General features: G+C 42.4%; 2 protein-coding genes across 2 annotated transcripts in view; one reads left to right on the forward strand and one right to left on the reverse strand.

Annotated features, from left to right (window-relative positions):
* Positions 1–9: 9 nt before the first annotated feature.
* On the forward strand, positions 10–14,610 carry fbxl6 (F-box and leucine-rich repeat protein 6). Its single transcript, XM_034093826.2, has 10 exons — positions 10–70; positions 7,795–8,398; positions 9,071–9,229; positions 9,337–9,400; positions 9,923–10,054; positions 10,778–10,885; positions 11,003–11,116; positions 11,422–11,653; positions 13,750–13,993; positions 14,186–14,610. The coding sequence occupies exons 2-10, from the start codon at positions 7,872–7,874 to the stop codon at positions 14,310–14,312; spliced, it is 1,707 nt and encodes a 568-aa protein (XP_033949717.1). The 5' UTR covers positions 10–70; positions 7,795–7,871; the 3' UTR covers positions 14,313–14,610.
* Positions 14,611–14,625: 15 nt separating this feature from the next.
* The window catches only part of eppk1 (epiplakin 1), an 18,143-nt gene continuing 15,472 nt past the window's right edge, over positions 14,626–17,296 (reverse strand). Inside the window, exon 4 of the mRNA XM_034093830.1 lies at positions 14,626–17,229. Within this exon, the coding sequence (XP_033949721.1) occupies positions 15,530–17,229 (1,700 nt within the window). The 3' untranslated portion in view covers positions 14,626–15,529. The remainder of the gene's footprint in view (positions 17,230–17,296) is intronic.

Consider the following 17,296-nt stretch of genomic DNA (forward strand, 5'->3'; position numbering starts at 1 on the left):
AATGCATTGTGGGTATACTACAGAAGATGGAAGTAGCCGGTTGCCAGCTGTGTTGGTGAAGCAGCAGCAGGTATTGCAAAAATAGCGACGAATTCATTTGTACTTTTTCTGTTGTGTGTATGTGTTCATTTCGTTTGTTGTCAACGTAGTTGCACATGTTGTTCCACCTTTCCGCTACGTTATGTTGCACGGTGGCTCGTCAACTTCCTAGATAGTTGCAACAGTAACGTTAGCTCATTACATTATGAGCTGGTATGATTAATTTAGCTCGCTAACAAATCAACGTTGCAATGTGCTCTTATAAGTAAATGCTTCATTAGTATTTAGCACCATACAGAACGATGTTGTTTATTTTATTTTTAAGTCTTCTCTTTTATCACTTCATAGACATAGTTTGGATGTGACTAGCTTGACTAGCTTCCTTTTACAAACAATCGAGGATGCGCACGCACATTGACACATTTATGAAATAAGTCTGTTAGTTACACGTTACATTTCCATGGATTCCTGCTGTTTCCTTGATCAATATTGCAGCAGCACAGTTTAAAAACAAAATATACCATTCACTCCACATAACTTTGCTGGTCGATTTTACGAAACTCTCATAGTGTATATTCAGGGATAGAAATTAAGGGAAATTAAGGGTAAAATGCCACTGGCCCTCTGGGCATTGTATTGTATTATCACTGGCCCCACCATTGTAACCACTGGCCCGGAGCATTCGTCCAAAAAAATCGACTAATAATGAAGAAAATGAACACATTTGTTGCAATAGTAATTTATGCACTAACTACATTACTAAATGTACTATACCATTTGAATCATCAGTTCTTCCTGATTTTCCTCAATTGTTCATATTTGGTTTATTAAAATAATGATATTGTGGTCATTGTTAAAAAATGTCTGCTATTATTATGAGTATTATTATTTGTATAATGCACTTTCTGCCTTCCTGTCATTAGGAGTTAGAAATGTAATGGCTACAGATTAGATTAGAAACTTCATTATCCTAAACTGCTGGGACATTTCCCTATAGCCAATGCCTTTTATATGTTCTACTCTTCACTTACTTGTCAGTATAGGTTGGCATTGATGTACAGAGCCGACAGAAGACCATAGAGGCTTCTCAATTCTTAAATTTCCCCTCCTCGACTCCCCTCTTCGACTCCTATCCTCAAGACTTAGTCCCGCCCACAGGAGATGCGAGCGGAGGACTGAGGAGGGGAACCGAGGAGAGAGGAGGGGAAGCAGCAGGCAGTTAGAGAAATGAGAACTCCTCTCCTCTGAGCGGTCATTTTAAAGAGACGTCCATTAATGATGACAGGAGGCACAGATGGACAGATGTGTTCATGACGACTTATATATTTACTTTGATTCATTCACAGTGCGGTATAATGAGACAATGAGAGCACTCTCATAATAACGTAACACAATCAGAGACTGGATATATCCCCCCCCCCCTCTCTCTGGTCGCTGAAATGGGGAATTGAAATTACAGGCCAAAAGTTATTATTATTAAGTTAAGTATTAAAAGTATTAAAAGTAAGCAGAGGACACCAAACCAACTGAGACCCGTCTGTCCGCCGCATCTACGCACTGTACAACACACACACACCTACACACTGTACCACGCACACACCTACACACTGTACCACACACACCTACAGCTCCTAAAGCATAATCAGGATACAACCGTATATTTTATTATGTGAAGCACTAAATGGTCTTAGAAAAATATCGACTCTTTGTTTGTAGATATCTACTAAACTAAAGCAAATAAAGAGAGTAGGCATGTTATACTGAGTGATATATATTATACACACTGCTCTGCTTTCTGCACGGACCTCACAGCTGTTCTCACTGTAAACATCGCGTTGCGATGAGAGCAGTTTCTAAAATAATATCCAGGGGATGCATGCAGAGCTGTCATTGGCTGAGATAAGTCCGGCCGTGCGTCACGCCTCCACCGTTCCCGGAAATGCATCCGCGGAGGTGTCGTGGAGGACCCATCAGTGTAACCTCGGTTATAGCTCCTCCAGAGAGCCTCCTCGACGCTCGGTCCTCGGTGTGCATTTAGAGAAATTAGATGTCCTTCAAAATGGCGCGCTGAAATTCATTTCCGGGTTACTACCGGAGGACCGAGGAGTCGAGGAGGGGACATTTGAGTATTGAGAAGCCTCTCTTGTTTATATTGGCATCATATTGAGAGGTGCAGTGACGCGTCCTAAAACCAGGAAGTAAGCTGCTGGTTCCCTCGACAAAAAATGGGATTTCTCCACAGGGATTTGGAAAATAGCTGGAAATAAGGTCTGTGGAAAACAAACCTGTTTGATAAATGCACGTTTTGTTCAGCCGGATCCACATGTCTACCCTACTTTTAATTCGAATCATAAATCTAATCGATAGATTATAAAAGGGTTTTAGTACGCGTCACTGCACCACTAGAAGCCAATTCCATCGATCAAGCTGGCTGAAACGTTTTTTGCCCGGCGCTTGGCCGGTTACTGCTGGTATTAAAAACATTTTGGCGAATGGTTAGGTGGCGCGATAGTCTGTAGTAGGGCTGCACGATATTGAAAAAAACTGACATTGCGATTTTTTGTTCCCCCTGCGATATATATTGCGGTTTCTTTAACCTGTTAAGCCCCAAGGTCCTGGCGGGTACTTTACTTTTTTTTTCACGACACTGTGTCTCAGGGGATCTTAATATTTTATATTAACCTGTCGGTTAATAGCCAGCAGGGCTCGTTGCTAAAGCCTGGTTTTAACCTGTCGGTTAATACATTTCAGAGCGCGCTAATTAAGCCGGCTGCCACTAATCTGTTGATTAGTAGACAGCAGGGCTCGCTGCAGAAGCCTGGTTTTAACCTGTTGGTTAATAAACTACAGAGCTCGCGGCATTCCTCTGTCCGAGATACGCCTCGTACACACGGCCTTAATAAACACGGCCTTAATAAACACGGCCTTAATAAACACATGAGCGCCGTTATAACGCCTCATGGGGGCAGCACTGCACACACACCTCCATCCATCCCCTGAGCGTGTACGCGCCTCATGATGAGAGTCGGAGTGAGACGCAGCGTATGGAGGCCCCCGCGCAGCCCTTTCGGTCCAAGCACACCTGGCGTTGCCTCACAGGCAGCGGCGGCAGGGGCTCTGGCGTGGCTCGTCACCATGACGACCAAAAAAACACATCTCGAGCATGTGCGCCCGCTCTCAGAGTTTTTCTCAGAGTGGCAGCGCGCGGGTCTGATGGACAGATGGATGAGCAGGCTGATCAGCAGAGGATACGTCCTGCAGTTCGCCTCTCCCCCCCCCCACACAGTTCAATGGGCTACAAGAAAACACTCCTGTCCTCCCAGAAGCTATGTCTTGCGCTCCAATCCGAGCTGCAGGAACTCCTGTTGAAAGAGGATATTTCCAGGGTTCCTCAAAGGGAGGAAAATCAGGGGTTTTCACTCCCGTTATTTTTCTAATCCCGAAAAAGACTGGGGCAATGAGACATCCTCGATCTGTCAGTATTCCACATGCTGACGATCAAACAGGTGCTGGAATGTGTTCACCAGGACGACTGGTTCACTTCCACCTGAAGGATGCATACTTCCACCTGAAGGATGCATACTTCCCACGTACCCCTCATCCCGAAACACAGGAAATTCCTGCGTTTTTCTCATTTCAGGGAATATCAGACCAGACAGTCGTCGGCCGTTCGGATATTTCCTGGCTCCTCTCATTTTTGTGTAGAGAAGGCTGGAGCCGCTACACAGAGGAGGGATGAGAGTGTGGTTTCCTCTGGACGACCTGCTATTTGCCGGCTCGCTCCAGGGAGGAAGTCGCTTTACAGACGGTACATCTCGTATCGCATCTGTCAAAGCCTGGGTTTCATAATAAATTGGAAGAAGAGCTGTCCTCTTCCCTCTCAGACAAACGTTTATCTGGGAGTGGAATTAAACTCAGCCAGCAGAGCGCGGCTCTCGCGGCAGCGAGTGGAGGAACTGACAGCTCTCCTCCGGCATGTCACAACCCACACAGCCCTCTCCGTGACGCAGCTGCTTGGCGTTGGCGTCAGCTGGTCACGTGATGATCCCCTTGGGTCTCTTCCAACAGGGGGACACTCCAGAGGTGGTTCATTCGCTGCAGAAGCCTGCTGGTTTAACCTATTGGTTTATAAACTGCAGAGCTCGCGGCATTCCTCTGTCCCAGATATGCCTCCTACACACAGTCATAATAAATCCACGAGCACCGTTATAACGCCTCGTGTGGACAGCACTGCACACACCTCTCATCCTCTGGGCGTGTATGCGCCTCATGATGAGAGACGGAGTGAAATGCAGCGTGTGGAAACTCCCTCGCAGCCCTTTTGCCTCACGGGCAGCGGCGGCGAGTGATTAGTCTGCTCTCTCTGTGGCTCCGTCATGTCTCCGGATCCAAGGAGATGGCAGTTCAGCTGTTTTACGCCCTAACCCGGCTTCATGCCTAAGGTCATCACAACTCTTTTAGGTCAAGAGTGATCACCCTGGCTGGCTTATTCCCCCCTCCTTACAGGTCGGAGGAAGAAGCCACGTCTCATCTCCTCTGTCCGGTGCTCGCGCTGTCGTGCTATGTGGCGCGCACGGCGGTGTGGCGCCGTTCTCAGCGCCTGTGTGTGCACTATAGAGAGCGCTCGATCGGGCAACCTCTGTCTGCACAACGGCTGTCACACTGGCTGTGTGAGGCGGTGGCGCAGGCATATGTCTCCTCTGGGGTGGAGCCCCCGGAGAACATCAAAGCGCACTCCACCAGAGGAATTTCCTCCTCCACGGCTTTGCACGGAGGAATGTCAGTGGAAGATATTTGCACTGCTGCATCTTGGTCTTCCCCCTGTTCATTTATTCATTTTTATTTGAGGGATGTCTCCCATTCCTCTCTGACACACCTTGTACTGGGTGTCCTGTCGGAGTGAGTGACGTCAGGGAGCCAGCTGTGCGCCCCTCGCCTGCCTCTCGGCACGAGGAGAGCGGCCCTTTTTCCCTCTTATAGGAGGGATGTTCCTTTTTCCTCTGACACACTTTGTACGAGTGCCTGATCAGAGTGAGTGACGTCAGGGATCCAGCTGTGCGCTCTCCTACCTGTCTGACACGCAGAGAGCTGTTCCCCCTCTATGATCGCTGGGACTTTCGTCTCTACTTTCTCACAGCGGCCGGTATGTATTGTTCCCAGCCTTCACCCCGTCGGGAAGATAGGCATGTTTAGCTATGTTCCAGGGAACAGTGGCACAACAGGCAGGGGGTGTTATTGAGCAGGTGTGTCTGTGCTTCTAGTGCCGGGCGGACCCAGTGGGGCGCAGACTACATCATGCTTCGCCCTTAACCCAATAGCGATAGCCTTAGAGGGCGAAGCCATATACGAAATAGAACTGAGGTTACCTACTGTAACCCAGCTTCTATGAGTAAATGGCAAAGCCCTCTAAGCGCTGGGCCCCACTGGCTCTACGAATAGCTGAAGACATTTTATTTTGTATGGGAGCAGATTGTCGGGCCTCCTTCCTATTTATGCCCGAGGGTGTGGCCCACCTTGCGGGTGGGCGTGGACTACAAGTGTTTCAGTGCTGCGCGGGAGCGCAGGGGGATTACCCAATATCTTTAGAGGGCTATGCCATTTACTCATAGAAGCTGGGGTTACAGTAGGTAACCTCAGTCGTAGCGTTAATAAACGAAACAATTTAACAACATTGCTAGTCAAAATACCACAGGAAATTTTTTTTTTTTTAAAGCAATATTTTTAGTGGCCGGAGCGGGCAAGTTGGAAAGTACGTTATTTTTTTTCACATTTCAAGTTGTTCCGTCGAGCTCCCGCTGGATTTTATCATCCCCAATGAGATGTAGGAACGTCGTCACCTCCTCGGTGCTTTTCTTTGACGTTGCCATTTTTGTAGCTCCTCCGTTTACAAAAATGCTGTGTATAAAAATGCTGCAAGCTTGCTTCTATGCGACGCTAGGGATGATCTCGCGCGCGATCTTGTGACGATTCTCTCTGACCAATCAGCAGTCGAGAGTGTTGACGTCACTAGTTCAGCCCTGGCCCTGCCCTGATAAACCACGATTTTATGGGGCCGGAAAAAGAGGGAAAAAGTACCCGCTAGCCGGTGCTATGCTATATGGAAAGGCCACCAAAAACTGGCCTGGCCGCTTGAGGGCGATTAAGGATGCTTAAAATGGGCTACCCGCTGCAGTGGAAATGCGCCATAAATAGTGCTTCCGGGCCAGCGGGCCATTTATAATGTCGAGCCCTGATATTAATAATACAATATTACAGATACTTGAGCAATGCAACATGATTGGAACCCAAATACATAACATAGATAAATGTAAAAGCCTTATTTTCCAATAATGTGTACACATACAAGGAATTTGACTGGTCTTCTTTTTTCATTACTCTTTATGTACTTGCACAAAAATAGACATAACATTCAGGAACAAGGACAACAAAGGTTAGGTTATGTAGACAAGTATGCGAACAAATTGTTTAATAACAGTAGCCTATATATAAATATTAGGGATGTAACGATACCAAAAACTCACGGTACGATAATATCGCGATAACAAGTCCAGGGTACGGTATTTATCGCGATATTGAATAATAAAGGGGGGGGGGGGGAAATGTCTTTTTTTATTTTTCAATAAAAAATGTTTTTACTCGGAAAATGTTTCTTTATTAAATAATACATCTGATTTGTACAGCATTTTAGTAGGATAGAGGTATTTTAAAGTGTCAAAAACAAAGTGACAGTAACAGACTGGAACAAGAAAACCAGTGTTTGTGTACCTACAGTACTAGTACTACCAAACAAAGTAGGCATTTTCTTTGTGCCACTGCATCTCACAAATAAACAAGGACATTTAATAATCAGACCCTGCAATAAAATACATCAAGTTTCACTTTAGTTTTTCAAGTAACTCAACTCAAACTCACTAGTCACTCACTCAGCATCATCAGACAGGTTTTTAGGAATATGAGTATGTCCACATTTCCAGGTATTTATAAACTGGGATGTTTGGGCATTTACAATATCCCCTGCTCTGGAAAAAACTCTCTCGCTTGGTACTGATGTTGCTGGGACAGCAATGGTCGCGTTAACCGAATATTTTATTTAACAATGATGTAAAAATCTGAAAGCAGTCTGTCATTTTGACGGATTAGAACAAATTCGGAACAGCGCCAACGTTTTGCCGTACAGATCAACACATGTCTGGGAGGTTTTGCTTTACGCTGTGCGCGCTCCCGCGAGGTGCATGCACACACAGCATAACATAAATCACGGTAGATTTTGTCAGTCTCACGACGGTATTGGGACGTTTAATTACCGCGATATTCGGTATATCGTTACATCCCTAATAAATATAAAAGAACAAATGACCAACACTAAAATAAAAGTGTTCTGTTGTAAATTAAACAAATCGCTCAACAGAGTAAATACTAAACACAGAGTGAAGAATCATTATTTACAGTTTGTGTGCATGTCCATATAGCCTACCGTGTTTGTTTAAAGCATGTTGGATTTATATCCATAGACACTGCAGGATTCTGCTCTATTGTACGATCCCATTTAGCTGACACACTATTACATTAGCATACACTTTATTTATTAAGAAAGTTCTAAAACAAGTAAATCACTAGATATGATTGCAATCTCACAAGTTACTCTGGATTTACATCCATCCACTGCTGCTTGTCTTACCATTCTGTATATCATTCTTTTCTACAATAAATCACCCACACAGATACAGACTAATCTTATTTGTTTTCTTTTTTCAGAAGCCGATATGTTATTTCTCAGCCACTGTCTGGTTATTTGACAAAAGCTTCTGATAAAGACTAATTATTAGTACACGATGGAAGCAGAGGCTCCAACCCACAGTGAAAGAAGTGAAGACACCACACCGAGCACATCAAGTACATCAGGTCAAGGAGAAGACGGACCAAAGACCAAGAAGGCATCTCTGAAGAGGACCACTAGTAAACCTACAAATGCAAAGTCCAAGAAGCGTAAAAAGGCCAGAGTCTCCCGGCCTGTCCCGCTGGGCTACACCGTGCATCAAGGGGAGGATATGCTTCTGGTCATATCCAGTTCCACTTCTCAGTACGACGGCTCGGCTTGGACCTCCCAAAAGAAGGGAAGCAAAAAAAAGAAGCTGACTAAAGGAAAAGGAAAAGCTAGTCAGATTAAGAAAAAAAAGACAGTCCGTCCCAAACCTAAAGTGGCAAATAATCCTGTTGTGAAGGAAAACGAGGACACTAATCTGTTTGTACCACAGAAAACAACAGACCACAGATGGGGTCAGAGTCTCCCTGAGGAGGTGCTAGTCAGTATTTTTCAGATGGTGGTGGTCCAGGATGGCGCTGTACCATTTCTATGCAGGTAATAAACACATATTTGATTTGATGTAGCTTAGCTTAGTGACTACTCAAATATCTCGAATGTATACAAAGATTCGATGAGGATATAGATTATCGAGCAGATAATTTAACACGAAATTATCCTTGTCTACTTTAATTGGAAAGCTATAATGGGACGATCAAATGGCTTTTAAAAATGCTGTCATCCAAATCTATAACTCCAAAATTGTTGTTTAACTTGAGAAAATAAATAAATTAGGATTGCCATCATTATTTACATAATTGTTGAAATGACAGAATATCACATAATTTAAGATTTGATCCATTTAATGTCACATTTAATCACAATTTCAATGAGCTACATGTGAAATATTATTATAGGCCTGAACAGTCAATTGTGTTATTATACAGTATACAATTCCACATGTATTTAATAAAATACCATAGAAAAAACCCCATCAAATGCTTATGGATTTGGGGCAAAAAAACTGGACAATGCAGTTTGACTTTAATTGATTTTAATGCAATGATGGACTAATATAATACGGAGTACTTGTTTTGTTGTTGCTGCTGTTTGATGTAATGGTGGTTGCCTAGTCATACTTTTATGTATGTAATGCATTTTTTGCTGTTCCGTTTATTATTATTGTTTATTTCAGACCAAACTAACTTTTCTTCTGCTGTTCTGGTTCAGGGTGGGACGAGTTTGTCGTTTGTGGAACGCTGCTGCCTCCAGTCCGGTCCTGTGGCGTAAAGTTACTGTGGGTCACTGCTGGATTGCACCAGGGAAAACCCAGCTACCTAAAACTGAGATGAAGATTAAGGAGACTTTTGACTGGATGGCACAGAACAGGTCTGCATTTGTAGTGACTATAAACTGTTATTGAGTTTGTGCTTGTAGGTCTTGTATTTTTCGATATGTTTTTTAAAAAATTATAAAACGTAGTCGTTGTTCTTTAGATTCTCTCAGCTACGAAACTTCTCTCTCTGTCACTGGAAAAAGAATGTCACCTATGCAGTGGAGGTAAGTCACCAACACTAGATATCTGTCTTTTATGTCATAAGCTTCTTAACTGTAAAGATTATTCAATAAACCAATCAGTTGAGAAATCAACCAGGCTTCTATTTTGATAATTATTTAATTGTTTCTATCACTTTTTATCTAAATACTTGCTGTTTTTAGTGTGTTAAATGTGGTTCTATTTTTGTCATATATCCAAAAAGCTGAAGATTATTTTTGAGTGTTTGAATATCTACTACATTACCTTGGGCGCAGGAATGTTATAGTCTGACATTTTAAAAACAAAATGTCCATTTTGAAAATAATCATCAGGTGCGTCAATTATGGAAGTAATTGTTAACCAAATCCAATAAACTGTATTTGAATAGTTTTGTTCTAAAAAAAAAGTGTAACAAAGTATGGCCCAGTTTGGAGTAGAGAGTCATTTTAATACATTTTTGTTACAATATGTTGTCTGATAATTCATAGGATGCCGTATTTATCATCGCATGTTGTATTTACCCTATGTTTTTCTGCTCAATGAAGGTTGTGTCGCAGTTTTGCCCCCACCTCCGCTCCCTCAAGATCTCCTACTGTACAGGCCTGGCAGTGACAGCCTTCCACAGCCTCGGTCTGCACAGCCAGTCTCTGCAGGGCATAGACCTGCAGTACTCAGAGGTATGTCCAGGACCAGCTCAGCAGTTGAATTAGTTTCACAGTAAAAAGAACATGTTAGTGGTGGATGCATCCTATAATGTATTAGATGTTGTCATCTTTAAAAGCACCATTTACCCCATGGTCAAAAATACACATTTTAACACTTACTTGTAGTTCTTGTGTGGCCATGTTGAGATATCGGCATTTGAGATGTATTTCTTATATTGGAACACGATGTCACTTGGCAGCAAAGAAATACATTTGAAGAACTAAAAAGCTTTCTTTCCAGATGACCTGGTAACTCAATATTTAACAGACCTTGTTGTGGGAGCAGTTAAATACATTTTGCATTACAATAAAATATCCAACTATTAGGCTGCAATCATACCACTCGTCAGAATGTAAGACGTGAGTTTGGACGGCAGGGGGATGCTGGAAAAAGCAGCAGAGAGAGAAGATAAAACTACGCTAAACACGCCCTCCCTGGCAGCGGTGACACATCACATTACTTGCGATCAATGAGGACCTCATAGGTTTATCAAATGAGTCGCCCTCAATACTGCTGTGCAACCCTGTGCTCACCGTAACACTGCCTGATTTAGCTTGAATGCAACTGTAGACATTTATGAAAGTGTACTGACAGGACCGAGTGAAATATGAAAAACATGAGACTTCAAATGATGTATGGTAATTGTCCAATTACCTGCTTGGTATTACATTTCTAAATAAACCTTTTTTTTGTAGTTTCAGGTTGAGGGGCCCCTGGAGTATCTTGAAAATCATGGGAGCCAGATCAAGCAGATTCTGTTCACTCATGGAATAAAGAATGACAGACTTCTGTCAGCGATCACCGTAAGTCACACCTAGCCTTCCAGCTATGTTGTTTGAGTGTATGCAATACACATAGACCTGAAGCCATGGAGAGCAGATACACTTGTTACTCTCAACATATTGGATTTGTTATTTCAGAAGGGGAGCTGTCCTGATTTGGAGTTGTTGGAGGTCAACACAAAGCTAGACAGTAAAGATTGTGAACTTCCAGTTTTCATCCACGCACTACAAATGGCATGCCCTAAACTCAAGGTAAGAAAAGAACCTAAAGCAGTGTTGGACTGCTGGTCAGACGATACACAAACCGTCACTATTTTATGACATTTTAAAATCAACATGATTTATGGAGGAAATAATCAGCTGATTAATCCATTGGAATAATTGTTATTTGCAAGTTCACTTTTACATTTTAGCCGCTTGTTAGCGATAAATGTTTCACTCTCCTTGCTACCTGCCACTGAACAATAAACGAGTATACCATTACATTACATTAGTATACCATATCTGTTTACATTGTTTACCCATGAAACTTGCACTTTTATTGTAATTCCTATCAGACCTTCCGGATGCTGAATGTGAGGCCCCTGCATAAGACGATGCGTAATAGTGCAGATTCAACATTAGGCTTCCCGTTACTGGAAGAGCTGTGTATCGCTACCACCTCTTATTCCTACATGACTGATAAAGATTTGTGGGACATCCTGTTTGGCTCCACCAGGCTGCGGGTGCTGGACCTGCGAGGCTGTTCACGAATCACACCATCCGGTCTCTCATCACTACCCTGTCTTGGTACGCTTAACTCATGTGATACATATTTAGTTTATTTGTTGATTTGGCGTTACAAAAAGCTCTTTATTGTTCTCATACTGTCTGTGCTGCAGCACCTCTTTTCACCCTCTGTCTGAAACCAGAGGCCTGTACTACGAAGCCGGTTCAACCTAACCTGGATATGTTTGAGTTAGCCGGTTGGTCTAATCCAAAACATACGCGCTCTCGCTAAGCGGTCCTACCAACACGGATATCAAACGGATCGCTCAAGCCAGCCGTGTCCTATCTAGTTAGGTGCGCGTTCACATGAGAGGGGTGGACGCGCGTTAAGAGCTTTCTTAATGCTAATGTTATAATAGTCAGATTGCTCTGAAGATGGGAGGTGATATTCTATTAATGTTCACGTTCACACAGTCGGTGATTTTTTCAGGCCGTCTTTCCTGCGACCGCAGCTTTTCTGTATTTCCTTTCTCCTGTAATATGACTTGATTGCTTTAAACTCCGCACACTGAGCTCTGATTGGTCAGCAGGCGGTGCTTTCACTGAGTTGAGCTCTTATCCTGCAACCTAACCTGCTCCGGAGCAGGCTAGCCGTTCAGCATAAGTTACCATGGAGATCTAGCCCGCTAAAAAGTGAGCCAGTGTCGTAGGACCGGAAATCCAGAGTTTTCCCTGAAGTTAACCCGCTAAGCGAAAATCCTGCTTCGTAGTACAGGCCTCTGAGCCCAGTTTGCTCTGATTTGTTAGCTGGCCGGCTCTGTTATGATTGGTCAACCGCTTAGAGATGTCCCGCCTCTTAGTTTATCAAGTACAATGTGTTAGAGCGCTATATAGCCAATAGAAGCGCTAGTGTTACATAGTGACGTCATTATGTTACCGAAGTAAACAAGACCAATGGAGACATTTCAGGCAGGGGCAGGGGGGAATCTCCATCTGGAGGGAACACAGGGACTTTAACCTTTGCAGATAATTTACATGCAGAACAAACTTATATAACACACTACAGGAACATAATAACCCAAAAAGCTTTAAGCAAGATTTATATTGGGAACTAATTATGATAGGCTGGTCTTTTCATATGAAATCCACAATAGGCGCATTCACACTGCGGTACTTTTCCCACAAAGGTTCATGCAAACTTAGTTCATGATGGCGTTCACACCAAAAAGAGCCGGTACTAAAATGTGTTCATGCGAACCTTTTTACCCCCTCGAAGTCCCTGCTAGAGAGCAGGGACTTTCTAGCAGGGACTTTCGAGCGGCTCTTTAGTGAGAAAAGAGCTATATTTCTGATTGGCTGGGCGGAATGCAAACCACGCCCCGTAAAAGCCATTTTATTATCCTCGCATTAGCATTATTATCATTAGAATTAGCCCAGCGCAGAAACGCAGAGAGACTAACTTATGGCAACACAAAATAAAACATTGGGGGCGGTGGAGATGAGGAGGTGTCGGCGTTCTGGCGATTTACTTGTCCCCAACTCCGGGGACTTCCGGCGGCAGTATACGGCGTGAAGTGCTTTGCGGCCTGCCAGTGAAGAAGAAGAAGAAGAAGAAGAAGAAGAATAAGAAGAAGAAGAATAAGAAGAAGAAGAGAAGAAGAAGAAGAAGAAGATAAGAAGAAGAAGAAGAAGAAGAAGAATAAGAAGAAGAAGTAAGAATAATACTCATAATCATACGAATAATAATAATAATAATCAGAATACTAATCAATAATACCTCCTACTCATAATCATCGATACTAATCAGCAGACGAATAATAAGAATAACGAATAATAATCCTCACTCATAAGCATCACATCATCAGAAGAGAATAACTAAAGAAGAAGAAGAAGAATAATTTTTCCCGGTTTTAACGCGATCTGTAATTTAGTTCATGCCATTCGCATAACCTTTTTGGAAAGTACCGTGCAGTGTGAATGCGCCTAATGACTTGAACTATTATTGATGAGATGACACCCCTTTTTTATACTTATATTTAAGCACATTTACAAAGGAATGTTTATTATTTTTAAGTTCCTAATACAATAGCCTGCTGTGTTCTTAATATCAGATCTGAGTGTCATTAAAAACCCAATTTATTAATTAATACTCCTTTATTTTTGCTGTGATTTGGCAGAACTGGAGTGTCTGTTCTGGGGACAGTATTTCTGCAGCAATGTTGGGTTATCATCACCGAAGAAGGAGCTTCACATGGTTACCCAGAAATGGAGTCGAACACTGCAACAGCTTGACATTGCAAATCAGCTCTTCTCCGAGGAGGACCTGGAGATAGCCATGAGTCACCTCGCTCAGGCCTCACAGGCAGATACCCTCCATTCACTGAACCTGAGTGGGACCAGGATCACACCACCTGCCCTCAGGTACTTAATGTATAGTTTGTCTTGACTCTACCAGTCCCATTAATCATATAAACGTTTGACAATCACATCATCAGATCTGATCATGAATCCAGCATGACATTTGTAAATCTTGAGTATTGCAGATCTAGCATTTTCATTATCTTCCCAAGGGTTTCACAAAAAATAAATTGGTGTCTTTGCTTTATTTTGCAGGCCAGTCGTCGGACAAACGACGGCTCTTAGCTACCTTAACCTTTCATCCTGCCGCTATCTTCCAAGAGGAATAAAGAGAATTTACCGTGGCCAAGAAGACATTCGCCAGCTGCTGGACAAACTGTAGTGGTTTTCACATGTATTCGGGTTTCAAAAATCAGAATCCGAAAGGCTTATTCCAATGTCTTAAAAACACACTTCCTCATGGATTGTTTTTTAAGGAATGTCGTCAATAACTGTTTGATATTAAATATAAAACTTTAACATGTCACTTTAAAGTTTGTAATACTGTCCTTCCACTAGAGAGTGCTGCACTTTTAAGCTTAATTTACAGAATGACCAAATGCTTTCTTGCTGCATTCACATATTTGTTACGGATATACATTTAAGTGTTTCCAAATGAGACATATTTCACACTCTTGTTTGAAATAAAACACATGTTTTCATTGTATTTGCTTTATTGTTGTTGAACAGAAATGATTATGGGTGAAGAGTTGTCCAACATGTGAGGACTCTTCAATCAGGAAATAATTTTAAAGTCTGTTGTTCAATACACATCAACTTCCAAAAATGTCAAAATATAGTATTTAATTTGTTTAGTTGGCCATATAATGAAACGGTTTCAGCAAAACATAATTTACAATAATACAAAAAGAGCAGGGCTGACTTCAAATGAAAGCAAAGTATAACTTAATTAAGAATTAAGTGTTCATCTTTTCGGCCTAAATGGTAACATAACTAAGTCTAGCTTCTATATGCGCAGCTTAACTCTACCCACATCAACATACGATAATACAATTCATAATTCCCACAAATCCAATCCAACTTTATTTATGAAGCACTCTAAAACATCCAGACCCAAGTGCTGTGCAGAAGAATACAAAATCCCCAAAAAGTATTGCAAATCTAAGATTTTATTTCCCAGTGACAGCCTTGAATGCAGAAAACAAAGATTTAAAAACAATACGCTGTATTTTAAGTGTTTATCTATGTAAGATCTGTATGTATATTTTGAGAAAATAGATGATTTCATCAGTTTAATAGAGTTGTACGGCCACTAAATTCAACATTTCTCAAAGTTGATTTATTTTGAGGGGGGTTAAGAATGGCTAAATTCCAAAGTGGACTTGTGTCAGTGTCACTAGTTTTGTGGGTACTGGTTCAAATAATCTACACTCCACAACAAGCAGTTGTAACTGAAGCATTACAGGTAACAGTAGTTAGAGAACTACAGTATGCGTGTATTTGTCTCTCGTGTTTCAACATCCTGCATTCTGTTGAGTAAAAATCTAAGAATGCAAGCACAACAGAAAATAAAATGCATGAAAAAAGCTTTGGTTTCATTCACTTTCTCAATGATAGTAAACTGAGGCCTGTAATGGGATCTGTGACACACCTCTCCACCAGCTGAAGATATGTGAGGTTCTCTTGAGTGTTGGGATCAAAGAAGCCCTTGGTGTCATCATCAGGGTCGGACAGGATCTGGTTCATTTCTTCATCAAAGTAACCTCTTGTGTATGCCACCTGTACAGGTACTCTGTGACTGTGCACTGGGTCAATTATGCCTCCAGTGGCAATTTGGGCTTCAAGGAGACGAATTCCATGATCTTTAACAATAAGATCTTTTTTCAAGGCTTGGAACAACGAAATTGTTTCTCCAGTGTAGGGATCTTTGTATCCTGTAACTGCCCTTTCTGCTGAAAGCAGTTTGTTTTTCCATTCGCTGCCAACCACTCTTTGAGATACAGCTTCTTCCACTGAAAGTTTCTTGTTTTTCACTGGGTCAATGACAAAGCCAGTGGCAGCTTGAGCCTCAAGTAGAACAAGAGTAGTACCAGGAGTTAGCAGGCCTTTGCTTTTGGCTTCATAGATACTCAGGGTCTCTTTGGTGGACTGCAGGTACACTCCTGCAATGCAGTTAGTTCCCTCTAAGTACTTTCGCACTGAATCCATTTCACTTACTTCTGTCACTGTGACATTTCCAGCTGTAAGCTTGTTGTAAATGTCCTCATTGATGATTTGTGATTTAAGCAACTCAATAGCTGTGACGTCTTTTCTGATTCCATGGAAGTTTTGAACTTCAGTTGTCTCTGTGACTGTAGTCGTGATAGTAGATCGTGTGCTGCTGCTGTCCACTTGTGTTTCTGGTGGTTGGCACATGACGATTGAGGAGGACGAGGTTGTTGTAGTCTGCGGCTCAATGATTGTCAGTATTATTTTCAGGAAGTGTTCGATTGTGATTGATCCAGACTTGTACTGTTGCACAAGCTCTCTCCTCTTCTCCTCAGTGATGTATTTGGAGTAGAGCAGATCCCACAGAGACACTGTTGTTCTTTGGTATTTTCCTCCCGCTTTGGTTGTGGTTGTAGATTTAAAAATGAGTTTTGTTGCCTCATCAACAAAGAAATACAACTCTCCTTTCTTTGCAATCACCAGTAAGCTAAGGCCTGTAATGGGATCTGTGACACACCTCTCCACCAGCTGAAGATATGTGAGGTTCTCTTGAGTGTTGGGATCAAAGAAGCCCTTGGTGTCATCATCAGGGTCGGACAGGATCTGGTTCATTTCTTCATCAAAGTAACCTCTTGTGTATGCCACCTGTACAGGTACTCTGTGACTGTGCACTGGGTCAATTATGCCTCCAGTGGCAATTTGGGCTTCAAGGAGACGAATTCCATGATCTTTAACAATAAGATCTTTTTTCAAGGCTTGGAACAACGAAATTGTTTCTCCAGTGTAGGGATCTTTGTATCCTGTAACTGCCCTTTCTGCTGAAAGCAGTTTGTTTTTCCATTCGCTGCCAACCACTCTTTGAGATACAGCTTCTTCCACTGAAAGTTTCTTGTTTTTCACTGGGTCAATGACAAAGCCAGTGGCAGCTTGAGCCTCAAGTAGAACAAGAGTAGTACCAGGAGTTAGCAGGCCTTTGCTTTTGGCTTCATAGATACTCAGGGTCTCTTTGGTGGACTGCAGGTACACTCCTGCAATGCAGTTAGTTCCCTCTAAGTACTTTCGCACTGAATCCATTTCACTTACTTCTGTCACTGTGACATTTCCAGCTGTAAGCTTGTTGTAAATGTCCTCATTGATGATTTGTGATTTAAGCAACTC

The sequence above is a fragment of the Pseudochaenichthys georgianus genome, chromosome 11 (genome assembly GCF_902827115.2).
Source record: "Pseudochaenichthys georgianus chromosome 11, fPseGeo1.2, whole genome shotgun sequence".
Lineage (NCBI taxonomy): Eukaryota > Metazoa > Chordata > Actinopteri > Perciformes > Channichthyidae > Pseudochaenichthys > Pseudochaenichthys georgianus.